The sequence below is a fragment of the Candida jiufengensis genome (genome assembly GCF_024610255.1).
Source record: "Candida jiufengensis strain CBS 10846 chromosome Unknown scaffold1, whole genome shotgun sequence".
Lineage (NCBI taxonomy): Eukaryota > Fungi > Ascomycota > Pichiomycetes > Serinales > Debaryomycetaceae > Lodderomyces > Lodderomyces jiufengensis.
In genome coordinates this window covers 1,796,789-1,823,484 of record NW_026261562.1, presented here as the reverse complement: position 1 = coordinate 1,823,484, position 26,696 = coordinate 1,796,789, and the positions used below count along the sequence as shown (strand labels likewise).

At 27.5% G+C, this 26,696-nt stretch overlaps 11 protein-coding genes across 11 annotated transcripts; 4 read left to right on the top strand and 7 right to left on the bottom strand. All coding sequences in view use genetic code 12, as the record gives it.

Annotated features, from left to right (window-relative positions):
• Positions 1 to 221: 221 nt before the first annotated feature.
• Positions 222 to 749, top strand: MSO1 (Mso1p; the record flags this gene model as incomplete). The annotated part of the gene is made up of 1 exon (XM_051765259.1): positions 222 to 749. One exon carries the CDS (start codon positions 222 to 224, stop codon positions 747 to 749), a length of 528 nt encoding a protein of 175 aa, XP_051618591.1.
• Positions 750 to 933: 184 nt separating this feature from the next.
• On the bottom strand, positions 934 to 2,601 carry KGF54_004548 (uncharacterized protein; the record flags this gene model as incomplete). The annotated part of the gene is made up of 1 exon (XM_051765258.1): positions 934 to 2,601. The coding sequence occupies one exon, from the start codon at positions 2,599 to 2,601 to the stop codon at positions 934 to 936; it is 1,668 nt and encodes a 555-aa protein (XP_051618590.1).
• A 257-nt stretch (positions 2,602 to 2,858) lies between these two features.
• On the bottom strand, positions 2,859 to 5,453 carry ARG5,6 (bifunctional acetylglutamate kinase/N-acetyl-gamma-glutamyl-phosphate reductase; the record flags this gene model as incomplete). The annotated part of the gene is made up of 1 exon (XM_051765257.1): positions 2,859 to 5,453. The coding sequence occupies one exon, from the start codon at positions 5,451 to 5,453 to the stop codon at positions 2,859 to 2,861; it is 2,595 nt and encodes an 864-aa protein (XP_051618589.1).
• A 435-nt stretch (positions 5,454 to 5,888) lies between these two features.
• KGF54_004546 (uncharacterized protein) lies at positions 5,889 to 9,134 on the bottom strand (the record flags this gene model as incomplete). The annotated part of the gene is made up of 1 exon (XM_051765256.1): positions 5,889 to 9,134. The coding sequence occupies one exon, from the start codon at positions 9,132 to 9,134 to the stop codon at positions 5,889 to 5,891; it is 3,246 nt and encodes a 1,081-aa protein (XP_051618588.1).
• A 1,072-nt stretch (positions 9,135 to 10,206) lies between these two features.
• KGF54_004545 (uncharacterized protein) lies at positions 10,207 to 12,471 on the bottom strand (the record flags this gene model as incomplete). The annotated part of the gene is made up of 1 exon (XM_051765255.1): positions 10,207 to 12,471. The coding sequence occupies one exon, from the start codon at positions 12,469 to 12,471 to the stop codon at positions 10,207 to 10,209; it is 2,265 nt and encodes a 754-aa protein (XP_051618587.1).
• Positions 12,472 to 15,016: 2,545 nt separating this feature from the next.
• On the bottom strand, positions 15,017 to 15,466 carry KGF54_004544 (sulfiredoxin; the record flags this gene model as incomplete). Its single annotated transcript, XM_051765254.1, has 1 exon — positions 15,017 to 15,466. One exon carries the CDS (start codon positions 15,464 to 15,466, stop codon positions 15,017 to 15,019), a length of 450 nt encoding a protein of 149 aa, XP_051618586.1.
• Positions 15,467 to 16,652: 1,186 nt separating this feature from the next.
• FRE9 (Fre9p) lies at positions 16,653 to 18,950 on the top strand (the record flags this gene model as incomplete). The annotated part of the gene is made up of 1 exon (XM_051765253.1): positions 16,653 to 18,950. The coding sequence occupies one exon, from the start codon at positions 16,653 to 16,655 to the stop codon at positions 18,948 to 18,950; it is 2,298 nt and encodes a 765-aa protein (XP_051618585.1).
• Positions 18,951 to 19,505: 555 nt separating this feature from the next.
• KGF54_004542 (sugar porter family MFS transporter) lies at positions 19,506 to 21,314 on the top strand (the record flags this gene model as incomplete). Its single annotated transcript, XM_051765252.1, has 1 exon — positions 19,506 to 21,314. The coding sequence occupies one exon, from the start codon at positions 19,506 to 19,508 to the stop codon at positions 21,312 to 21,314; it is 1,809 nt and encodes a 602-aa protein (XP_051618584.1).
• A 36-nt stretch (positions 21,315 to 21,350) lies between these two features.
• KGF54_004541 (25S rRNA (adenine2142-N1)-methyltransferase) lies at positions 21,351 to 22,349 on the bottom strand (the record flags this gene model as incomplete). Its single annotated transcript, XM_051765251.1, has 1 exon — positions 21,351 to 22,349. The coding sequence occupies one exon, from the start codon at positions 22,347 to 22,349 to the stop codon at positions 21,351 to 21,353; it is 999 nt and encodes a 332-aa protein (XP_051618583.1).
• Positions 22,350 to 22,554: 205 nt separating this feature from the next.
• Positions 22,555 to 25,014, top strand: MAK5 (putative ATP-dependent RNA helicase; the record flags this gene model as incomplete). Its single annotated transcript, XM_051765250.1, has 1 exon — positions 22,555 to 25,014. One exon carries the CDS (start codon positions 22,555 to 22,557, stop codon positions 25,012 to 25,014), a length of 2,460 nt encoding a protein of 819 aa, XP_051618582.1.
• A 177-nt stretch (positions 25,015 to 25,191) lies between these two features.
• Positions 25,192 to 26,511, bottom strand: ERF1 (translation termination factor eRF1; the record flags this gene model as incomplete). The annotated part of the gene is made up of 1 exon (XM_051765248.1): positions 25,192 to 26,511. The coding sequence occupies one exon, from the start codon at positions 26,509 to 26,511 to the stop codon at positions 25,192 to 25,194; it is 1,320 nt and encodes a 439-aa protein (XP_051618581.1).
• Between the last annotated feature and the right edge of the window lie 185 nt (positions 26,512 to 26,696).

Genomic DNA, 26,696 nt, shown 5'->3' with positions numbered 1-26,696 from the left:
AAAACTCTAAAGCCATAAATTGTCACAAAAACAAAGTCAGTGTCGTAAAATTTAAGTTTATGTCACAAGAATGAATGCTCGATCTCCATTAATTCCCAAATAGGCAACAATTAAGATTCATTTAATGTCATTTATGTCAAGTCAACCAATTTAATTAATTCATGGATCTTTGAAGAGGTCATCAAAAATAACCTTTTCAGTCAACCCAATCATTAGTAATTATGCAGCATAGTAATACTGGAGGAGGATTTTTTTCCAAAATAAAAGAAAACTATAGTACAAAATTAGCAAATTTATCATTATCGAATTATACAGAGAAAGATGGTTCATCAGAAGATGATACATTAATTCATAATGCATTTGTAAAATATTATGAATCTAAAGGCTTACCATATCCAGAATGGTTGGGTGTTAAAATAATAGATCATCAACAACAACCAAATTATGGTAGATCTTCAAGTTATAACACAAATGGTGGTGGTTCAAGTTCTCATGCCTATAGGAATTATAATTCAAATCAAACTTCACAATTTCAACCTGTTAGACAAGATAATGTTTTCAATAACAGTTATAATCAAAGAGCGTATAACAATCAACAACAACAACAACAAGCACAGCAACTGCAGGGTAGTTCTAGTCTGCCTCAACAACCTACTTATCAAAGGGGTTCAAGCAGATTACAAGACATGTACAACAAATCAAGACAGCAGTCTCAAGGTAGTAATTATGGGAGTAGATATAGTCGATAAGGGGGAAAATAATTCAAAGACGTTTCATTACTACTACATGAAATCTACGGGAGCCGCAATGTTGCATTAGGTTTAAGCAATAAGACTGGCTCAATTCATTGATCCATTAAATATGATAAGCTCAACACAAGTACATTGATTTATGAGTAATTGTGGTTACTTACTAATTGTAATTCAGTATAGTCTATATAGATGACAATGAAGTATACGACGAAGTTGATGAAAATGAATCAAATGATTTATCTTTGCCCGATGACATTAAACTATTTTGATTTAATACTTTGTAAGATTTTTCCCAAATATCTCTATTTCTGATAAACCATTCGGGCAATCTATATTCAGGTGGTAATTTTAATTTGATTGTGCTGACATTTTCAAATTTTATAGGATATTTGTTTAGATTTTTGTAATACTTAAAATCAGTAGGTTTTTGTTGCTGTTCATCATTTTGGGTAGTTGATGCTCTTCTTGAGCTCGAGTTTTTTCTTTTGGAACTTGGTGATGTACTTTCCAAAGATAATTTTTGTAGCTGTTGTTGGTTTGAACCAACGCTTGAGTTTCTAAATTTTAGGTTGTTCTTCATAATATCGCCTGACGATTTTCTTCTATCCATTCCTCTCACTAGATTTAGATATGAGTCAGGAGTATTGAAACTATTATTCCTACTAGGAGGTCCACTATTACCTTTATTTGAAATTTGTCCAATAATTAATTTAGGAGATGTTGGTATTAAATTTGTATTGCTGGTGGAAGCATCTATAGAATTATTTCGTGAATTAGGGTTTGAATTATCTTGTTGTTGTAATTGCTGTTGTTTGTCTTGTTTTTTTTGTTCAACAAATTTCAATAAATTTGCTGGAATTTGTGGTGATGCTGACAAAAGATCATCGTCTAAATCATCATCTAAATCATCAATGTCATCCATACTATCGTAATCATCTATTGCTTGGTTATTCTCAAACTCTTCATCATCGTCTCCAAATCCCTCGTCTTCGTCCATCTCTGTGTCCCCTGCTGTTGGGTCTTCATCTTCTGGTTGTTCAATTTTCATATTTATCTCATTTGAGTCCAATTTATCAAATTTTGAATCATTATCAATGAGGGGACTTTTCATTAGTTGTTGTAATTGAGATGGACCAGATATAGATCTTGATGATGCATTATTTAGGTTTTTCATTGAATTTCTTCTACTTCCAAAAGGACTTTTATTCTTTTTGGATTCATTGGGTATTAGTTCAATTGATATTAATTCTAGAAACGTTTCAGCAAAATAGTTGTTCTTGTTATTTGTACCATTAAATATTCTGTACTCATTTAGAATTGAATTGAAATTCCACTTCTGTATTTTTCTTAGTATTCCGACTATTGTTGATGTTGAATCGATTAATAAAATTGGATGTTTCTTGTTATTAAAAATTAATTCAAATGTTTTTATGATTATGTTTTTTTCGATCAACATCCATTGATCACCATTACTTTTACTATCTTTATTCTTTAAGCTTATAAATTTTGGAACAACTGAATCCTTAGCAGAAGTAGTAGAACTTTTAGAACTTGTAGAATTTAAATCATCAATTCTCTTGTTTTCATAATTATCATAATCTTCCAAATCAATTTTGGAACTTATACCAGTATGTTGATGATTTGATATCTTTAAATCTCCTAAATTATATAATTCGATCTTATGAGATTCTAAGAAATTGGTTAATAATCTTGGTGGTTTTTCTGCATCTAGTGATATGATTGATTTTAATGATAATGTTTCCAAGAATTGAAAATTCTCAATTTCCAATTTTGAACATCTGTATATTCCTGGTTCTACTATTCCAAAATTTTCGGGTGATACTAACATTTATGATTAGTTAATGAATGATAGGAGCTTTTCACAATTCTCTATAGCTTTGTTGTAAACTTAATAAGTGAATAACTGTAGTGAGTTTAAATTTATTTTGAAACATTCTCTGTTACACAAACTTAGAGAAAACGTTATTTCAAGTAATGGAATTTTTCAACATTAACGATTTACAAAATTATTATAAGTATTTCACTAATCCAATTTATTATTTTATTTATCAACTCTATAAATTATCAATTAAATGTTTTAAAAATCTAACCTCTAATAACTGTATCATTTGGAATACCTTCATATTCGTTATAACCAGAAGCTAAATTAATATTTTGTAAACATTGAGTAGCAGCTCCTTTTAATAAATTATCAATTGTAGCAACGATAACAACTCTATCTTCTTGAGAATTGACTGCAAATCCACCAATAACAACTCCATGTTTACCACTTATGTCTTTTACGAGAGGTGCTTCTCCACTTATTGTTATTAATTGTTCTCCTTGATATCTATCTTGATAAATATTTCTAATCTCTCTAGATGTTAATGATGATTTTTTGATTGGGATATTGATGGTGTGTGATATACCTTGAAACCATTGTGCTACATGAGGCATGAAATTAACTTGTTGATCTAATTGTGATGAAATTTCTCTTTCATGGACATGATCAGTTAATGAATATGGTATTAAATTATTTGATAAATTTTCAACATCATTTTTTGGTGATGGCTTTGTACCAGCTCCTGAATAACCTGATACTCCAAATACACTTGGTTTACCATCAACGTATTCTAATATTGGTGCAATAGCTACTTGAGCAGCAGTTGCATAACAACCTGGATTTGAGATCTTTTTGGCTTCAGCTATAGTTTGACGATCATTCAATTCTGGTAAACCATAAACCCAATCTCCTGTTGTGTCAAATCTATAATCTGCTGATAAATCTATAATTTTGGATTTTGGGTTACCTATTGAATCAATTACATCAACAAATGGTTTACACACACCGTTTGGTAATGCCATAACCCATATGTCAACTTCTCCATTTTCTTCTAGTTTTTTAATATCTTCAGGTTGTAAATTTGAATATATAATATTATCCTTATTGTAACCTTTCAATTTTTGACCTTCTAATTCTCTTGATGATACATGAGATATTTCAAGGTATGGATGATTATCAATTAATTTTATTAAATTTTGACCTGTATAACCTCTTGCTCCAATCAATGCAACTTTTTTCTTATCTGTATTTGAACCTTGTCTAATTGGTGGATTTGGATTAGTTGTTGAAGTAGCTAAGGTTCTTCTTTGGGTGGTGTGAAGACCTCTTTTTTGTTGCTTAGTTGAGAACACTCCTGATTCTTTATTTGAAGACAACGATGAACCAATAATTGATGAGTTATCAAATTCTTTTATTAATTCACTGACTTCTGGAGTTTTTAAACCATACCAGAATAATATTTGACCATTTTTAGCAAATGAGCCATCTGATTTTGAAAAATACCAAGATAAATTTGAATCATTTTCATCAACTATCCAACATAATGATTTAAAATCTTTTTTGATTGAGTTGAAAATATTATCAGTAACGTTATTTAACCAACCAGTCTTTGATGATAAAAATTTATCTAATTTTGGAACTTTGTTCTCCTCAGTTAAAACAATAGCTAATACCTCCAAAGGTTCATCACCATAACTTTTGAAATTTGTTGATTCCAAAATTTTTAAATATGAAGCAACTGATAATTTACCAGATTTGATTTCTGGATCTCTTAATAATGCAGTTCTCAACAAATCTGGATTACCAAATTCTTTTAATGAATTTCTATTAATTAATTTATAACCTCTTCTAATTAATGTACCAGCACCTGAATCAGTAAATAATTCTTTTTGTAAATCACCAACATCAATAATAGCAACTGATGAAGATCTTGGCAAATGTTGTAATAAATCATGAATTTCTTTGATTTTTAATTTTGTACCATATTTAACCCAACTTTCTTTTAATAAATCTTCATATTCTTCATCAAGATTTATAATTGAAACTTTTTCACCAGTATTACCATTTATAATACCACCTTTTTCGTTCAAATAAACAATCTTTAAAGGTTCAAATTCTCTTGCTAATTCACCAGCTGCAACATCAGCATTAACATTTAATAATTGACCACTTGAAGTTTCTGCTAAACTGGTTAAAATTGGTAAATAACCAGCACTTATAGCTGCTTCAATTGGTGATTTGTTTACACCTGTAATCTTACCAACTAAATCATATTTATCTTTATTTAAATATTCAGCTTGGAAAACACCAGCAGTGATTGGTCTTGAATGGACACCAATTTTTTCCAAAGCTGTAACTAATCTTAAATTTTGTTCCAAAAAACATTTTCTAACAACTTCCATTGTTTTTGGATTAGTGATTCTTATACCATCAATATATTCTGGTTCTACACCTTCATTTTCTAATAATTCATTAATTTGTGGTCCTGTACCATGTAAAACAATTGGATATAAACCAACATGATATAAAAATGCTAAACATGAAGCTAATTCATCTAATTGTTGAGTTATAATTGCTCCTCCAACTTTTATAACTGCAAATTGTTGGGAGCTTACTGAAGTGAAATATTTTAAATATTGTTCAACTTCTCTTTTTGAACCAATATTATTTAATAATTGTATAACAGTCGATTTTGTTGAATATTTTGCATGTTGATTTATTATTGGAATATATGATGATGTTGATTTTGGTTTGTTGTTGTATGAAATGGTTGATTTTGATGATAATGATCTGATTAATGATTTGTTAACATTTTTAATTGTTGATGATTTATTTAAACAAGTAACTTGTTTTAACATTTTTGAAGATATATAAGAAAAAGAACTAGAGAAAGAAGTTCTTTAATCTATATTATTATATCAAAAATTGAATTAATTCAGTTGTGGTTTAAAATGAATGAAAAATTTTTTTTTTCAAGAATGAGAGATATTTTTTACTCTATTATTTTTAGGGCGGTAAATTTTTATCAATTACTCATTTAAGAATTATCAGAGAAAGACATTTAATTACACTAAAACTCATCTCTCCCTTAATTAGATACACAAAAAAATGTTGATCTTGAAAGCTTTACAAATGATGTAAATTGAAGTAAATAAATATGTATTAAAAAAATTAATTAAATGCTCTGTGACAATCGTTGTTACACTTTCCCTATCATTTGTCCGTTTAAGTATAGCGTTTTACTATTTGAGCTAAAAATTGTCTTCCTTTGTAATAACCCCATTCGTCTCTCTTCAACTACTGTCTAACCCTTCATTGTTTATTGCCAAGTCTTCATAGATCCAATTTAAAATAGGATTATATACTTCATATAAATAAGAACTAAATCTAAAAATCTCATTTGATAATTCGTTAATTTCCTTTACGTAAAATTTAAAATTGGGATCATTATATGCAATTAAATTAAATGTTTGATTTCTGTTGTTATATTGACTAGTTTTTTCTTTCATCAAGTCTAACCATTTTATACTCAATATTTGAGTGATGTTCTCGTTGTGATGATGGTAGTAGTTGAAAAACTTCAACACATCCGTTTGACTTAAGTCTGTATGTGGTGCCGATGATGATAAATCTAAAGTATTGATTTTATAGTACTCTTCGTAAGTCGTGAATAAGTTTATAATTGAAGATTGCAAAACATTTGAATAATTTGGAAAATAATTTTTGTACATTATTCCAAAACAATTTAATTTCAAAAGTTTCTTCAATTCTTGATTATATTTCAAAAAATCACTCTCAAAATTTGATAAGATTTCATCTTCTTTATCTACTGTATCAAAACCATCAACTTGCATCTTGCCCTCTTCCAAGCATTTGTCTATATTAAGCATATGATTGATGAATAAATTATTGAAAAATTTAAAACTTAATAAATTGTGAGTTGACTCGAATTGTAAAACTCTATTCAAACTGTACTTGGACGATGCAACCAAAGTAGGTTCCAAATAATCAACATGTTTAATCAATGATAAATAATGATTTCTCATCATGAATTTTTTATAAAATTTTGGAAATAATAATTGAGGATTTAATGTGTAAATTGAAAACTTCAAATTTTTAAAATTTGACAAGTTAAAAATTGTAATCAAATTTTCAAATTTTTTGAATTTGGTAAAGTCATTGTTACTGCCATTACCAAAATGACATTTGTTCAAGTATTGAATCAATATTTCATATTTTAACTGTAGAATAATTTCATTATCCAATTTTTGATGATTGTTTTCATTGTTGATTATATGATTGAATTTATTTAATTGATCATAATGCTTAAAAAGTGATTTAATCTTATTGAAATACTCAATATCATGATCAAAATTACTCTCGTCATTAATACTATACTCTATAAATTCAAAAGTCTCTTCATAATCTGATTCACTATCTAAATCATCATTTGGAAACTCTTCGATCGATGAAAATTGAATATAGTAATTGAATAATATTTCATATATTTCTTTCAAAGTTACGGATTTCACGTCAATCATGGAGTCAATTAATTCAAAATAGTTTATTTTTGATTCCTCGTTGATGTATCTATTACCACCGTCAAATTTACTCATGCCATTGTAATAATAACTGTTGATTTCCCCCAAATACCCACTTTTCAACTTAAGTGGAACATTACTTTCACATTCATGATTATTATTATTATCTTTGAAATTATTCTCGAAGTAATAAGCTCTCCAATATGACCTCCATTTCTCAAGTGGTAAAAAATGAGGTATATGAAATTTCAAATTATTATAACAAATGTAATTAGCTTTGTTTTGAATAAAATTGTTTGTTGATAGTCTTGAATTGCTCTTGTTGTAGTGCTTGTAACTCAAGTAGATATCATTAATTTTGTTAGATAGTTTTTCCTTAAAATTTTTGACTCTAGCTGAAGAATTGAACTCTTGTAAACTTTTCAAATTGTAATTGTCTAACAAATTTAACTCCATAGTCATCCTCTCTTTCTGGTGAAATATATCGTTGTTTATGTTATCTCCTTCATCGAATGGGTTATTTTTGTTGTTGTTGTTGTTTAAAATTTTCAATTGTTGATCAACTATAGATATTGAACTGTATAAGATTTTTTTAATATTCAAGTAATGATTCCATTTGAAAATTTTGAAAATGAATTTGTAGTCTTCCCAATAGCTTTGAAGCTTACAAGTAATCATTGGTTGGTTGTCTCCATGAACTAAATTTGTGAACTCTTCTAATAAATAAGTACTATACTTGAATAGCAAAACCCAAATAAAATTATTGAAAAAATTTGATTCTTCATTACTATTAAAAGTACCTGAATTAGAATTGATATTATCATAATTTATGTTATGATTAAAACCAGGTTGATATGGACCATTTTGCATGCAATCATTAAAATCAGATATCATTATAAAACAATACAAAAAAATCTTGGTTTCAAATACATCTTTAGTAATATTGAGGTACTTAAGTACAAAACAAAGACTTTTTTTAATACTTGATTCTGAATTTAAACATGTTAATACTTGATTAAATGGCATTTTGTTAAACTTTTTAAGGAAATTTGATTGTTGTAAAAATTTCACAGATGTTCTTAATAAATATTGTCTTGATCGAGATTGAAAGTTTGTTATATTCTCAATCGTTGATGGTGAGATATGGCTGAATGGAATGTTGAAATGTAGTTTTAGACTATTAACACTATTGATTCGGCTTTTGCCATATTCCTTGTTCTCAGTTCCAGCTGATAGTATCCTGCCTTTATCATTATTATTGTAATTGTTGTTGGTGATAAATTTTCCAGCTCTTTCCTTTATCAAATTCAAATAATTTTCTCTTCTAAACTTTGCAATCTTGTAGTTTTCATTTAACTTGAAAGTTTGAAATTCAATTTTCTTTGTGGTCTCAATTTTCAAATCTTTGATAGTCTTGTTTATTTTATTGTTTTGGTTGTTCAATCTTAGTTGAATATTTTTAATATGATTATTCCTCAATAATTGATTTTTGGATTTATCTCTTGGTGGTGATTTTATAACTGGTGTTAAATTCTTTAAAATATCATTTGGTAACTGAAAATTTGAAAATGTCCCATTGTTATTTCTTCTATTATTATGGTCTATGGGTGGTGGAGTTTTGGGGATTGTAATTTCTGGTAGTATTGTATTATTCGTGTCTTTGTCAAAAGAACTAAGCTGGAAACTATTTGAATCAATTGAGTCACTTGAAGAATTATGTCTGCATAATGATGGAATTGAAATTGGAACATTAATTGAAACTGGTGAAACGGTACGACTCAATTGAACATCATCTTGAGTTACTTGCAGTTGTTCATGATTTTGTAAATGATGATGTTGATGATGAGGTATATGAGTGTAGTGACTATAACTACGATTATGATCTAATTGATTCTGACTATGATGATTGTTATTTGAAGTAGTGGAATTTGATGTTTGAGTTGATGGTTGCGGGGTCGATGATTTTTGATGATCTTGATCTTGATCTTTCGTATCCATTTTAACACTCCACTATTTATTGATTTAGTTTTTGACCAATCTTGTAATCTAATCTTATCTTATCCAATCTTGATTTTGGTTTAGTGTATCTCTTGAATTTTTACAACCAAAAAAAAAGAAAGTTTTAGTTTTGAATTAAATTTTGTAATGCTTCAAGTAGTTTTTGATATCTTCAACTTTCATGGAAATGAATTATAGGTTTTTGTTAATAAATTTTGAATAATTCTAAATAGTAAAATGATAGATAAAAATAGAAGTTTAAGAATTTAAAAAACTGTGTGAAATATTAAATATAATAATAGCAAGTTGTAATTTTGTGATATATTATTGCTAAACTTTTTTAAGGGGTTATTTTATATACTAAACAATTTTTTTTCACTAAATAATTCAATCCCTTGATCTTCTCAGTTTTATAACTTTGAATAATTAAACAAAACTCTATTCTATGAAGCTAACAACTATAAACTTCAAAATTGAATATCCTCGAGCGGTTGTTTAATGCAAGTATTAGATCAAAAGATATGTCACTCACTAATGTAACCTATTTCAACATCAAGAAAAAATAAATTCTTAGATCAGTAGATTCAACTGGGGAAATTATAAGGAAATCAGATTTAATAATGGTGACATATTTTTCGAATTATTGCCTAGAATTATGTGAACTTGTCACTTTCATATGCAATAGATTAGTGCTACTCAGATCACTGACTGATAAGTTTTAATATTTTATTAAATTCCGATATCTAATTAAAAAATAAAAAGTGGCTGGTATTGTTCCAAATTCGGTAACTTAATTACTTGCATAGAAAAGTAAATTTTATTAGAGTAGTTGTCAAATAATTTACAACAAAATAAATAGTATTAGTAGAAATCCCAAAAATTGTTTATTAAATAAAACAATATCTATATAATTGAACCATTCCCTCTCCACTATCAAAAACTGAAGCAAAAACAAAAACTGAAAAAAGCAATGAAAAAATACTAATATGCAAACATAACTTTCTAATCTACAATGTAAAAAATAACAACGTAAAAATTAAAACAAATAACGAATGAATGGACAACAAACAATTTAATTTTTCTTTCTCCAAAATTTTAAAGATGAACTTAATGAACTTGAATTTGCATTCCCAACACCATTGTCTCTTTTTGATTGTGAACCACTAACTTTTTGATCAATGTTTGATTGTTGATCACCTATAGAAGAATTAATAGAAATTGGACTTGAATTTAATGATCTATTAACTTGTGAATCTTTTTCGTCTGCATCAATAATGTAATTTGTTAAATTTTTAGGTAAATTTGGTGAACTTGAATTTGAATTTGAACCACTTGAATTTGATTCAGTTGTTGTTGTGCGAAATTTATCATTTTGACGATTATGATGGTGATGATGATGATGTAAAAAATTATGGTTGTGGTTGTGATTGTGATTGCTGAAACTTTTTGTTCTTTGTGTTTGCTGCTGTTCTTTGGGTATATATGATGAATTAGTAGCTGCTGTATCGTATGTATTGATTGAATTTATAGTTGATGAAGAATCAGTAATTGGGACACTAGTTGAAGTTCCATTAAATTTTAAATGTCCTAATAAATTCAGTAATGAAGATGATGAAGATGATGAAATAGGACTTGAGAGACTTGGGGCTGTTGTGATTGGCGAATCTATTGGTGTTGATGATGTTGGTGATGATGTTTCATTTTCTTGGTGTGGAGTAGTTTTGTTACTTCTTTTCGAAGATGAGAATTTTCCCAATATTGAAGCAGGTAATGATATTGAATTTGAGTCCAAATCTGATGACATTTTATTCTGTGCTTGTTGTCTTGGTGTTAATCTCAAATTTGGAGTTCTTATTATTCTATCAGGATTTGGTGATATTATTGGTGACACATTTGTTGATGAGTTAGTTGATGTAGCTGCTATGGTTGGTGTCAGGCTTGATGTTGGGTTGGTTGAGGATGATGTTTGAAAATTCTTATTTAAACATTGGGTTCTTAAATTTTTGTTTTGATCATTATTTGAACAATTAGTGTTTGTTGGTAAACCACATTCACAATTCTTGGCACCATTGCTACTTAAAGAACTTGATTTAACTGAATTTTGTTGACTTTGTTGATTTTTTTTACATAAACTTAAAAATTCAAAATATCCATTTTCTTTCAACATTCTAATAACTTCATTTCTTGCTTTCATTAAAATTAATGGATTGTGTAATTTTGTAATTGAACTTTCTTCAACAATTTCTTTGAATAATCTTTGTGATATATTAATTTGTTGTGGTGAATCATTTTTTATAAAATTGTTCATTAAATAATCCCAATGTTCATTTAATGTATTCAAGTCATCATCGTTTATATACAAGACTTTACCGTCGTTATCATCTTGAGCTTCATGAGAGTGATTTCTGGCATTTATTTCGAGTTCACCTTCATCATCTGAGTCATCGTCATCTACTAATTGTTGTTTGAAATTATCCCAAGGTTGTGATAAATCTAGATCATCAATAGTTGAAACAAATGCATTTTGTGGATCATCCAAATCGTCTAATTTCATTGAATGTTGTTGACTCTTTTTAAACATCAGATCGAGTGATGCAACTGAGGATGTCTTACCATGTCTTAATGAAACACCATTATTATTGTTGTTGGTGGTGGTAGCTTTGTTGTTCGGTATACTGTTAAAATCAATTGGTGAAGGGCTATTGTTCAACCTTATTTTTGAAATATTTTCAACATAAAAATGGTTGTTTTTATTGACATATGAACTTGACTTTGCATTTATACCGCTATTATTATTTGTTGTAATTGATGAAGCTGATAAGATCTTTAAGTTATAAATATACTCATAACGATAAATATCAATTAAAAACTCTAAATTTTCTTGACAATGTTGTTTAATCAAAAAGTTGTGGAACTTATTACACATTGTTGATCGAATTTCATCATCCAATTTCTTGATAGATAGTAAAAAGCAATCATTTACTAAATCATCTAATGAAGGAACACTTGAAGGTGGCGGGGTTATACTATTATTCAAATTTATTGGACTTGTTTGTGAATGATGAGTTTGATTTATAGAAGACAGTAATGAATTTGAATTTACAACATTTTGATTATGTCGTATTACACTTTCATCTAATGACTTAAAATTTATTGATTTAGTCGGTATTGGATTTGCAGTAAATGATGAAGACGTTGAAGTAATTGGTGAAAATACTGGAGATGTTGTTGAAAAATAATTAGAAGAAGTTGATGAAGATACAGTTTTTATATTTGATTTATTTGTTGATGTCCCATTTGTAGTATTATTTTGTTGATGACATTTTGAATCAGTCATATTACTTTATATCCAACTTTGTGCTGAAACTAGAAACCACTATCACTTTGTTCTCCTGGTTGTATCACTACCTTCTCTTGTTCTAGTTATTTACTTTAAATCAAATTTCAAGTATTTTGTAGATTTAATTAAAAAAGAAAATCTATTGTTTCTTTTTCTTGAACTGTTTGCTAATCTAAAATAAATACTCCGATAATAATGAAATATAATAAATTTGATGGTTTGATAAGTTAATTTGTAATTACTTGAGATATTATATATATATATTTATATATTGAAATGGCGGTTTAAAATTTATAAATATGATAATAAATTTAGGAAATATTATATAGATTTTTACTTCTTAAATGTTTTGTATCAAAATTATTTTTACTTCTTCTCTTTTTTTTAATTTTTTATTTAAAACTGTTTTATTGTTTTTGTATTTTATTTTATTTTATTTTTTATTTTATAAAATTTCTTTTTTTTAATTTTTTGTTCTTTAAACTTTTTTTTAACTTTTAACGGTTTTTTTGAGTTATACACTACTTAATACTAACATTCGTTAGTAAATTATAATAATAAGGGTTTTTTCATTTACATAATTTATATACAGGTTTTATGATCAATACCTAGCACTTAAGATATACATAACTTGAGTTTTATAGTTTCCTTAATTTCTACTCACTTATCTTATCATTATAATCAATCCATAAATTATACTTAAAAAAAATTATCTTTGTAAAACGCTTAATTGAAAAAGAAGTCAAGTGATTAATTAATAAAATTAATTAAATACTTAGTATGTACATAATATGTAATAAATGTTAAATAAAATAAAACGAACGTATGTACAATAAAACAATTATGCACTTATAAAGGAAACAAAGAAGTTTGAGAAATATACATTTATTATAATAGCAAATAAGTAGTTTTTTTGTGTGATCTATAATTGGAAAAAAAAAACCATCTGAGTTTTATATATGTACATATGTATGGTTAGTTGTTTTCAACAATTTTTGTAACTTCCTAAAAATTGGGTTATTGTTTTGATTGATAAATAATAAATCCTGTTCACAGGTTTAATAAATCCGATATGGGTGTTTAATTCATTATTATTGAATAAACTGTTTGCTGTAAGATACACTAATTAAACAATACTTTTACTATCATCTTGGTAATCGTATTGTGATAGTATGAAGTTACTTTTTTTTCCTCGCCTTAAGATTTATTAAAATTCCAAAAAAAATTTAAAAAATCTATTAATCCGTTTAACATGATCTTGCATTAAATCATAAATATAATAATTTATAAATCGTATGTCAAAATTTAATAACTTTTAAGAAGAAAAAATAATCTATGAATTTAAAATGTCATGTTATGTCAAACTTAAAACATTTAATTAATTATAACTGTCACATAGTGCTTTGATTTATTCTCATAAACTTATACATATTGTAAAAAAATTCGATTAAGCATGATTTAAAAAAGTTTTTAATTTTAAATCTAGTCTAACGATTTAAAAATTAGCCTAACTTTTGAAAGTACTAAAAAAATTCTTTTCTTTAATTATTTTTTCTAATACAAAACTATTAACTATTGTTGTTGTTATTGTTACATTACATTTGTTAAATTTTCTATAAATTTCGTAAATTAATAAATTTATATTTTTTTCTTTTTGGCAGTTTAAATTTAAAAAAAACGATCGATTTAAGAAAGGGAAGATCTTTTTTATAAATTTAGTAAAGATCAACTAATTTGAATGTGGAAAAGAAACTTATTGTATCAAAAGAAAATACATCAAATCAATTTGTTAAAGAATTATAATAAAAAATTGAGAGATTATTTGGTGTCAATTTGAAAAAATTTGAAAATTCTTGATAAAATAATTTATTATAAGTTGAAGCTGAAAACAATATAAAACGTTTTCGGAAAAGTTATTTGGGTCCCAATACTAAAATTGCCTTTTTCAAAGCAGTTTAAGTACAGGGTGTAACTTTTTTTACGATTTCCATTTTAATAGTAATTTTTATTAATTCTCCTCATATAATAATTTGTTCTTTAGACACAAAACAGTGAGGAACGAAGAAAGTTTAATCGAGATTAATATGACAATTCAAAATTTAAGGTTTCGATTGTTCATCTACTTTTATGCAAATGAAGAAAAGTTTGTTGAACTCAGATACTCCTCATTTTTTCGATTAATTCATAGTGATGTTCCTAAATCACTAGCCGCTAATTAAATTTACCTGCCTTAACTCAAAAGAAATTTGAGATTGACTATAAGAGATGTACCGAGGGTAAAAAAAAAATTCTTTCATTTTGCAATTACAAAATCTAGAACGAAAACGTATAATTGAAAAATCAAGGCTGATCAAGGTCTAGGTCTTTGGATTAGTTCCAACAATTGAGCTCTAATAGGAATGAATATACTATCTAATCCGAAAGTAGTATACAAAGGAGAGTTAAGATCAAAATTTATCAAATTGTTTTATATTGAATCATAGTCATAAATAATACTATAAAAAGCACTTTTATACATTCTATAAATCTCTAGCTTCTTAATTTATTTCTTCTCTTCGGTAGATACATCTCGCTTTTTATCTTCCTCCTGTTTTTCTTCCTTTTCCTTATCAAAGTCTTTGAACATCTCATCAACAGATCCACCCAAATATAATTTTAGAGTCTTTCTAGTAGATGGTAACACCTTACATTTAATCAACAAATCAGGTTTATTTTCTTCTTTAGCAATTCTATCATAAGCTTGCAATCTATGACATGAATTCATTATAAAATAGTAATTATGACCTTGTTCACGAACTTTAAAAACATCAACTGGTGGTAATTCACCTGCTGTTATTTCTTCTAAAGTTGCAGTTTTGCTTGCCATTGGAGTACCTTTTAATGTTGATACCATTGAATCTATTTTTTGATGATCTAGTACTGGTGGGATTGGTCTTCTGATTTGATTTAATGGTATATATTCATCTTTTAAACCTTGTGTTTGTATAGACATTTTGTGGAAATAATATGTATCTGATATGGGTTTTATAATTGAAGTGTTAATTCCCTATTGATTTTATCTCTTGATATATTGATTAATGATACTATATGTGTAAATATGAGATGATGAAATTTCTATGGAATTGCAATGTATTTATATGAAATAAATGTTTTGATGATTATTAATTCAAGTTGAATATTAGAATTGGTCTTAGTTATTTATTGTCATCTATATCTAGACTTATATATTTGCTTAATAACCAAAATGATAAATCCTATATATATGATATAGATTTGTGTAATCAAATTAATAAAATATGAAATAAATCCAGATTTAAGTTTTAAGAATTATGTCATTGAATTAATGATGACAAATATTAGTGATGAGTCGCAAACATAAATTTTCTGACAGACTCTAAATTCCACCAATCTGTTTCTCAATTGGTATTAAGATACGAGATGTCAAAGAGATGTCAAATATTAGGGAATCTAACGGAATGTAAATTTGAGTTTCAATTTAAGTTAATTCTAGTTTTTAAAACTTTATTGTTCAACGTTACAGTTCTACCTTTGGACAAGATTTAATGAAAGCTTATATCGTTGATTGTACAGTAAAAAATTACAACAGTACTCCCCAACCCGTTCATCGGAATTGGTAGCTGAATCAGAAAAAACGTTATCTTTATAATCTGATTAGAAATCTTAAAACTCAGATTGGAGCCACTCTTACTCCTTGAAGTAAAGAAGTTGGAATAATCTTTCCATATTGTACAATGAAAAGTCGAACTAAACATTAATATGAGTGTTTGTGTCTACCTTCTAAGCAGTACTAGAATAATGAGTCTGTAAAATGTAGACTATAACATCAATAGTGATAAAAACAACTGTGGAATTATAATTTTTTATCTATTTGATCAAAATAATAAAGTTAAGAAAAAAAAATTTTTATCTATTTGATCTCTACACAAATAAATTTCATGCATTAAAAAGTTTAGATCTTCCTTCAACAATCAACATTTTATACATTTATCAATATTCTTTACATCCTTGATGTTTTAAACAAACCATTATTGATTAAATTTATTTATTCAGTTTATTTATTCTCGATTTAGTTCATACTCAAATTCTTCTTATTACAAATCAATTTCATCATTAGCAACTAAAGATTACAAGGAATTTAGGTCCACATTTATATCAATATGTATATTCCTGGGGTTTATGCCTCAATTATTATTTTCATACTACTATTCCCATTTCTAATACCAACCAAGTTAAAAAGTAAATCACTCAGATACATCAAAACATCACTAATAGTATTATTGACAATTTCAATATTATCATCAATAGCACCAGAAACAGCTCAAATAGGAGCACCATTCCACAAATATGGTAAACCAAAAATAGCATATTTTGGATGTAATTATCAAATTCAATTAACTAAAAAGAAATTTTGTGATTCTTCAAAATCATTAGATTGGTGTTTTTGTAATAATTTTAATGCATTTGCTACATTAGCTCATTGTTATGAAATTGGTCATCCTAATGAAATTGACTCATTATTTGAAATGTGTTCAGTATACAATAAGACATTAAATTACAATACGTTAACCCATGCTAATGATTATTATACTAATCATGCAAAGTCTATAATGGATTTACCAAATGAATCTGATCAAGATCTTATTCATTTTCCAATAAAATTAAATGAAACTGAAATTCATATTTTTGAAAAAGCTTATACTAGTTTTTTGGGCAACTTTGATATATCAGTTGATTATGGTGCTTACTTAGTTTTATATTGGGTTGCTATCTTTGTTGTTGCGGGTTTAAGTAATTGGTTAAAATATTTATGCCCTCAAATTTTTAAATATTTTACTGATCCTTTGACTAACTGGTTTAGATCAAGGATCTCATTACCATCAACAAACAATAAAAATAAAACAAACGAGTTAAAAATCGGTAAAATATTCGATATGTTGGTTCCAACAAGAGCTGAAAGTTTGATATTAGTTGGTTTTACAATACTATGTACTTATTTCATGACTGCTCAAATATCATATACTGAAGGAGATCCATTATTTCATACAAAAACTACTGCATTATTACGATACTACGCAGTTAGGGCAAGTTTGTTATCAAGTACAATGATGCCACTTCTAATTTTGTTTGGTGGTAGGAATAATTTCTTACAATGGGTTACAAGATGGGATTATTCAACTTTCATAACGTTACATAGATGGGTATCAAGAGTAATCATGATTTTGATAACTATTCATTCATTCAATTATTCGATATACTTGAGAATAAATCACAAGGGAATAGAGCCATATATAGTATTAGGATCAGCAGCATTTATATCAGGTGTTATAATAATGATCCAAGGACTTTTAGTGCTTAGAAGAAAATGGTATGAAATGTTTTTAGTATTGCATATTATACTAGCTGCGATTTTTATTTTTGGAGCTTGGCTTCATGTTGAAACCCTATATTGTGTTTGGTTTTATTACGTATCAGCTACGATATGGGCATTTGACAGGATTATTAGAATTTTAAGGTTAGTACAATATGGATTTCCCACTGCAAGAATCTATTTATTGCCTGATGAGACTTTGAAAGTCATTGTACCGAGACCTAAGGATTGGGAAGCTATCCCTGGTGGACACGCTTTTATCCATTTCTTGAAATGGGATTGTTTTTGGCAATCTCATCCTTTCACGTATACTACAACAAATCACCATATTATACTATTTATTAAAGTTAAAAAGGGTGTTACGAGAACATTAGCAGATTATTTAAAGACTCACAAAAACATTTGTACTTTGAGAGTTGCTATTGAAGGATCTTATGGTGAGAAAACTCCAGCAGGTAAATATGATAGTGCTGTATTTATCGCTGGTGGTAACGGTATACCTGGAATTTTCTCAGAAGCTATTGAACTAACGGACAATCACCAAAATCAAATAGTAGATAATCAAAATAAAATAAAACTAATTTGGGTAGTTAGAGAATACTCATCATTACTTTGGTTTTATGAGGAATTAATATCACTCAGAAACTTTCAAATTGAAACAACAATTTACGTAACAAGACCTCATTTACCAATAACAGAGGGGGATTTTGAAAGAAGAATCTTATCGACTGATACATTAAAAGAACATAATGAACTATCACCACTTTTGACTTCATCATCGCAAAAGCAATCCAACTCATCAACATCACTAATAGATATAGACAAATCGTCATCAAATTCATACCACTCAACGAACCTCATATTCATAATACAGAAAGAATTAAAACATATAAACTTCATAGAATCACGACCAAACATGAGCAAGATAGTCGAGTCCAATATAGAAGAATCAAGAGGTTCAACTTGTTTTGTTACATGTGGGCATCCAGCCATGGTTGATGAAGTGAGACAATCAGTTGTGGTAAATATATATAATACCGAAAGAAAGAGAGTCGACTACTATGAACAATTACAGGTTTGGGCTTAGCCAACACATATATAAATGTATGTAATATTAATTATTATAGAATATAGAATATAGAGACACTATTTTTACGCGACGTATACTTGTAGGAGAAAAAGTTTATGAAGTTTTACCAAAAATCAATTGGTAGTTACTGTGTTTCAGATATCTTTTGTTATACTTGAAATTGTTTGTTGAAATTGATCTGAGAAAATTGCAATAAAAACCATTTTTGCAGCTATTAATTGGACTCAATATGGTCATAAAATTTACAGTCTTTGAATGGCAGATAAAGCTTCATTATGATCTGTTCTTAAGCATTAAAGATGAAATTTTGTGGTGTCTTTAATAGTCACACTAGTATTAGTGCAAGATTCCTTATGCTTTCCTAAAATCAAGAACTGCAGAAGAGCTTCTATTTTACCCCAGATTTTTCGAAAAACCTTAACTCAAATCAAAATCTAGCATAAGTAAACTGCTTACTTACGTATCAATAAAATTGCAATATATATATAGCAAAAGTGCTTGATATTACAAAAGTTCTCTAATCACAATTCTTAAATAACCAAAAATAACATAATGGAACTTTCAGATCTTTGTACATTATTCATCTATAACACTATTTTTAATGTTAAACCATATAACCAAAAGAAAGCTAATACAATAAATTCTGAGTCGAGCTCTAAATTTACTGACAATAATTCTGCTACAAACACTAATTCAGAAATTGGAACACTAAAGACTTCTACATCCGAAAGCAATACGAAAAAAGACGAGCTATTAAACGATAAACATAATCAAAGTCTGGATGAGGCACTTGAAAAAAGATCAGCTGATAAAACATGGAGAGACCATATTTTAATTACTTTTCTATGCTTCATGGTTGCATTTGGTGGATTTGTTTTTGGGTATGATACAGGTACTATTTCCGGATTTGTAAACATGACTGATTTTATAAATAGATTTGGACAAGTTAATGCTCAAGGTGAACATTATTTAAGTGAAATTAAAATTGGTTTAATTATTTCAGTTTTCAATATTGGCTGTTGTATTGGAGGTTTAATTTTTTCCAAAATTGCTGACTTAAATGGACGTAGAATTGGTCTAATGTTTTCAATGGTAATATATAATATTGGTGTTATTGTACAAATTTCTGCTCAATTTGCTTGGTATCAAATTATGATTGGTAGATTTATAACTGGGTTAAGTGTTGGTACGGTGGCTGTGATTGCACCAATGTTTATATCTGAATCATCACCAAAAGTCTTGAGAGGCACTTTAGTTTGTTGTTTTCAATTGTGTATTACTTTAGGTATTTTTATTGGATATTGTTGTACTTATGGAACTAAACAGCTAAATAATTCAGCACAATGGAGAATTCCATTGGGGTTATGTTTCGCATGGGCTATTTTTTTGGTGGTTGGTATGTTATTCATGCCTGAATCACCAAGGTATTTAGTTGAAAAAAAGAAGATTAAAGATGCATCATTATCCATTGCAAAATCTAACAAGTTGAGTCCTGATGATCCAATTGTTCTTTCTGAGTTATCGTTAATTCAAGCAGGTATTGATAGGAAAGAAATGGGAAATAATGCATCTTGGAAAGAATTAATCATTGGAAAACCTGCAATTTTTAAAAGATTATTAATTGGTATAACATTAGCATCATTGCAACAATTGACTGGTAACAATTATTTTTTCTACTTTGCAACAACAATATTCAAGTCTGTTGGTTTAAAAGATTCTTTTCAAACTTCAATGATTTTAGGAGCAGTTAATTTTTTATCCACATTTGTTAACATTTGGGCAATTGAAAGATTTGGTAGACGACAATGTCTACTAATTGGATCATGTGGTATGTTTGTTTGTTTTATAATTTATTCAGTATTGGGTTCAACAAATTTATATAAAGATCCATCAAATTTTCAAAATTCAATAACTCATTTACCAACCGGACGAGCAATGACTTTTATAACTTGCTTGTATATTTTTTTCTTTGCTTCCACTTGGGCTGGTGGAGTATTTGCAATATTATCGGAAACTTATCCAATAAGAGTGAGAGCCAAAAGTATGGCTATTGCAATGGCTACTAATTGGATCTGGGGTTTTATTATCTCACTTTGTTCATCATTTATTATTAATTCGATTCATTTTTATTATGGGTTTGTATTTACTGGGTGTATTGCTGGATCTATTGTCTTTGTTTATTATTGTATCATGGAAACTAAAGGATTAAGTTTGGAGGAAATTGACGAAATGTGGGCTGCTAAAGTCTTACCTCGGAAATCTTCTGAATGGGTTCCTCCATTTGTTTCAGAGATGACTCATTCTTCAGATAATGCAAAAGCAATTATTGAACATCATGACAATTGTGAGAATGTTGATTAATGGTATATGAGTACCTTTTCTTGAAAAAATGATAGATTATGTATTATCGATGGAAATGCAAAAGTTATTTCTAGTTGAACCTGAATGTAGCTCCTTTTTATTAAAGGTTATATTTTTAGAAACTTTTCCATTCCAATCAAATAACCAATAAGCAACTTTATTAGCTTCATAAAAAAAAGTTTGTTTGAAACCTAACTTACCCATAATTTCTAATAATTTATCATTATCAAAATATCTTGAATTTTTAACACAAGGTAATGGTAAAACTAGAAACAATGAACTTAATTGACCATTTTTTGGTGATTTTAGATATTTAGTGATTCTAATTAACATTTCACCTCTTTTTTCATGAGATGGAACAAAATTTAAAACCAATGAACATGAAATTAAATTGAATTTTTCTTCTTCACTTGTTGGTAATGAACGTTCCATAAAATCTTGTTGTAAAATAAATGGATCTTGAGAATTCAAATCTATCCTTGTTATTGATTTGAAAATTTTACTTGTGGATATAATATTATGTGGACTTAAACAACCAATTTCTAATGCATTCAAGTCTTGAGTTAACTTTGTTTCATATTTTGATGTTTTCAACCATTCTATTAATTTTTTCGAAGAATCACCACCTCTTTTACTTGTTTGACCTTGTGTTGATGCTGATTGGTAAGTTTTTAATCCACCTCTTTGCTCAATTTCTGAATCAATTCTCGCTAATATTTTGATTAATTCTTTGTCAGTTGAGGTATTATCTATCTTGTAAATTTCATTTTCACTGTATTTCGTTGGAATTTTAAAGTTTTTAAATTCATTTTGATACACTTTGCTATTTTTGATTGAATCATAATCATTTATGTCTATATTTGAATTGGCTTTTCGAAGCTTTGATATTATTGAATATTTATTTTTTTGTATAATGTGAAATCGTCGTATGATCTGTCTGGTCTGCTGTGGTTTTAAAGATTTTGGACCTAATAGCTTTCCTTTGTGGGTATTGGTAATTGACTTTAGACTCTTCTTAACTTTCTTCTTGGCCATATTATTGCATTAGTTGTAGTTGATATTTCTTAATTATCTAATAATAATATATTGACATTTGATATCTGGAAAATCTCCAATTTTGTGTAACATAATTTTATTAAGGATGAGCTTCTCATATTAATTTTTAATTTAGTATGGAATTAATTGAAACAAACAACTTGTTATAGAATTATTAAGGATCTACTACATTCATTTAAGCAAAATGGGGAAGAATAATAAGAAACAGAGCAAAGTTTCCAAACCTCAAAACAAAAAATCACAACAAAAAAGAAAGATACCAACGTTAAAACAAAAATTACAAAAAGAATCTAAAATAGTTAAATTAAATGATTTAGCATGGAAACCAGTTGAAATACCAGATAATTTAGGTGATTATACTGGATTTTTTGGATTAGAAGAAATTGATGGTGTTGATGTTGAAATCATTGATGGTAAAGCTCAATTTGTAATGAAAGAAGATGGTAATAAGTCAGAGGAAAAAGAAGAAGAACAAGTAGTGGAGGAAGATAATGAAATGGAAGTAGATGAGGATGATCAAGATGATCAAGATGACAAAGATGATGAAGATGACGACGAAATACTAGATGATGAAGAATTCACGGGATTTGATGATGACGAAGTTACTGAAGAGGAAAAATCAAAACCAGAAATAGAGAAAGTTGAACTTAACGAAGAAGATGATGATGAATTAAAACATAACACATTTGCAAATTTGGATCTACCTTTACCAGATGATGTCAACTTACCACAATGGGAACTATCAGAAACAAAACTAAGTCCATATACTTTGAACGGATTATCAAAATTAAAATTTCAAACACCAACACCAATTCAATCTAAAACTATACCTATTGCCATAAGTGGGAAAGATATAATAGGTAAAGCTACTACTGGGTCTGGTAAGACTTTAGCTTATGGTATACCAATTTTGGAAAAATACTTGAATTCCTTACCTAAAATAAAAGAGAATATAACTAACAAAATTATAAATCACCCAGTTGGGATTATATTTACACCAACAAGAGAATTAGCACATCAAGTAGTTGACCATCTTACAAAACTAGCTGAATTCACACCATTATCAAGCAGAGGTATAGTAAGTGTAACTGGAGGATTATCTATACAAAAACAACAAAGATTATTAAAATTTGGACCTGGTATAATTGTAGCAACACCTGGTCGTATGTTGGAACTTATATCAAATGATGATGAATTATGTAAAAGATTAAGTTTGACTGATATTATAGTATTGGATGAAGCTGATAGATTATTACAAGAGGGACATTTTGAAGAATTTGCTAAAATATTAGAATTATTTGGTAAATTTAGAGTTAAAACTAAAGATGTTGAATGGAAATGGCAAACTTTAGTTTTCAGTGCTACATTTTCAAAAGATTTATTTAGTAAATTAAATAAACAACAAGTAGGTAAAAACAAAAATAATAATAAAAAACCAATAATTGATGGGAATTCATTAGTTGGAAATGATGAAATTATAGAACTATTAAATGAAAAATTAAAATTTAAAGATAAAAAACCAATTTTAATTGATGCAAATCCAAAAGAAATAGTAAGTGGTCAAATAACTGAAGCATTAGTTGAATGTGGTGCTTTAGAAAGAGACTTATATTTATATTATTTTTTATTGATGTATAAAGGTACAACTTTAGTATTTGCAAATTCAATAGATTCAGTTAAAAGATTAGTTCCATTATTAAATAATTTAAAAATACCAACTTTTGCAATTCATTCATCAATGATACAAAAACAAAGATTAAGATCATTAGAAAAATTTAAAGAAGCAGCATCTAAAAATTCTTCAGTTGTTTTAGTTGCATCTGATGTTGCTGCAAGAGGTTTAGATATTCCAAACATTGATCATGTTGCTCATTATCATTTACCTAGATCTGCTGATGTATATATTCATAGATCAGGAAGAACAGCAAGAGCAGGGAAAGAAGGTGTTTCAGTTATGTTTTGTTCACCACAAGAAGCAAGTGGTCCCCTTAGAAAATTACGTAAATTAGTTGCATCAAATGCTTCTGGAAATAAAAAATTAAATGTTCATAATGATGTGAAATTATTACCTATAGAAATGGATTTAATTGGACAATTAAAACCAAGAATTGAATTAGCTGGAAAATTAGCTGATGCTAATGTATCTTCTACTGCGACAAGAAAAGAAGATTCTTGGGTAAAACAAGCAGCTGAAGATTTAGGGGTTGAAGATTTACATGATTTAGACGAATTTGAAGATGATATTATAAAAAAACAACGTAAAAGAAAAGAAGGTAAACTGTTAACAAAAGATGAACAAAAAAGAATGAGATATGAATTAAATTCAATGATTTCTATTCCAATAAGAAAAAATAATCGTAGATCTTATTTAACTAGTGGATTTGATAATTTAGCTCATCAAATGATTACTGGGAATTATCATGAAGATGTTATTGGTCATGAAAAAGTTAATGCATTAAAAGATTTACAAAAAAATGGTAATTCTATAAAATCTATTGGAGGTGGATCTACAAAAATGGATAAAATTATTAAAATAAATGAATTAAAACAAAGTAAGAAAGATGCTAAGAAAGAAGCTAAACAAAAGAGGCAACAATTGAAAAATGGGAGAGGAAGAAATGATGAAAATGAAGATGAGGACTAGAAGGTTGATGACTATTTTGATTGTGTATATTCATTCAAGATTTTTCTTTTTTGATCTATATATATAGTAGTTATTTAATATATTACAACATTAGCTTTCCAAAATTACTATTATGTTTTATACTTTACTATTTTCCCAAACAAAAAAAAAAAAGATTATGCAATATGCAAAAAAAACTTAAATAAAATCTTCTTCATCATCAAAATATTCATCTTCATCACTATCATCTTCATCTATTAATTGATCGAAATTAACTTTATATCTTAATATAGCACCAACACCACCAAAACCTTGTACAAATTGAGCACCTTCAGAAGATTTATCAGTAACAAATTCTAATTCAGCACCATAATTTTTATAATTTTCAGCTAACCATTCTAAAAATAATTCTTCTTTTATAATTTCCATATCAGTACCAGTTTTTTTATCTTCTTGCCATGATTTATCAGGTAATTCTGGATTAACATGTTTTATAATTTCTTCACCTTCAATATCTTTTAAAGTATATCTTATTATATTTAAATTTTCATATACAATAATTTTTTCACATGATCCTAAATCTAATGCTTTTAATGTATCTTCTATACCATAACAAAATTTACCAGTATCTTGACTAATTTCTTCAAAATATTCATTTAATAATTTTTTTTCTTGTACAAATTTAACATTTGCTAAAGTTTCTGCTGATAATTCTATTGCTTGATTAAAACCATTTTCTCCTCCATATGATATATCCACAATTTTAATAACTTTTGCTTGTAATCTATTATCAAATAAATCACTTTTACTTAATTCATTTTTAAAATCTGCTGAACCAGCTAATATTAAACCTTTACAATTTACTTTATCAGCAGTAATAAAATTTTGTACTGCAACTTCAGCAACTTTACGAACATAATTATGTCTTTTTTCTTCTCTTAATCTTGAAAAACGTACAGCTGATTGACCACCTCTACCATGTTTTTTTGGTAAATCAACTGTAAATTTATGTAAAACTTCTCTTGTATTACCACTTACTGCTCCAAATAATGCTCCATTACCATCCATAATAATAAATCCAAATCTATCATCATTTTCTAATAATTCATTTAAAGCTTCAACATGAAATTTATTATCACATAAATATAATGAAGTATTTATTGGTTTAAAAGGTTCAAAATCAATATTTAATTTTTTTTCTTTACCTTCATCAGTTATAACATCACCACAATAAACAACTAACCCATTTCTTGGTACAGAATTATATAATTTTAATTTTTGTTGAGTTGATGTTATTGCAGATAATACTGATAATCTATTAACTCTTGATTTAATATTTGATGCAGTACCATATTCTTCTGTTAACATTTTTTGAATTAATGAAATTTGACCTTTTGGTGGTATAACTAATGAAATCATTGAAGTACCATTACCTCTTGCTAATTCCAAAGATTTAATTAATTTTTTAACTTTCCAAATTTCAATATTTTTTTCAGCATCATTTTCTTGTTGACTCATGATTTAGTGATTTCTATAATTATATGTGATTAGGGTATATGTAATGATTTGATTAATTGATTAATTGTCTTCTGATGATCTTATATAAATGATTTATTTGATTTGACTTAAATTATCAAAGTTATTTATTTGTTTGTCTCTATATGTAAAAATGAATTAAAAAAAGTAAAAAAATATAAAATTAA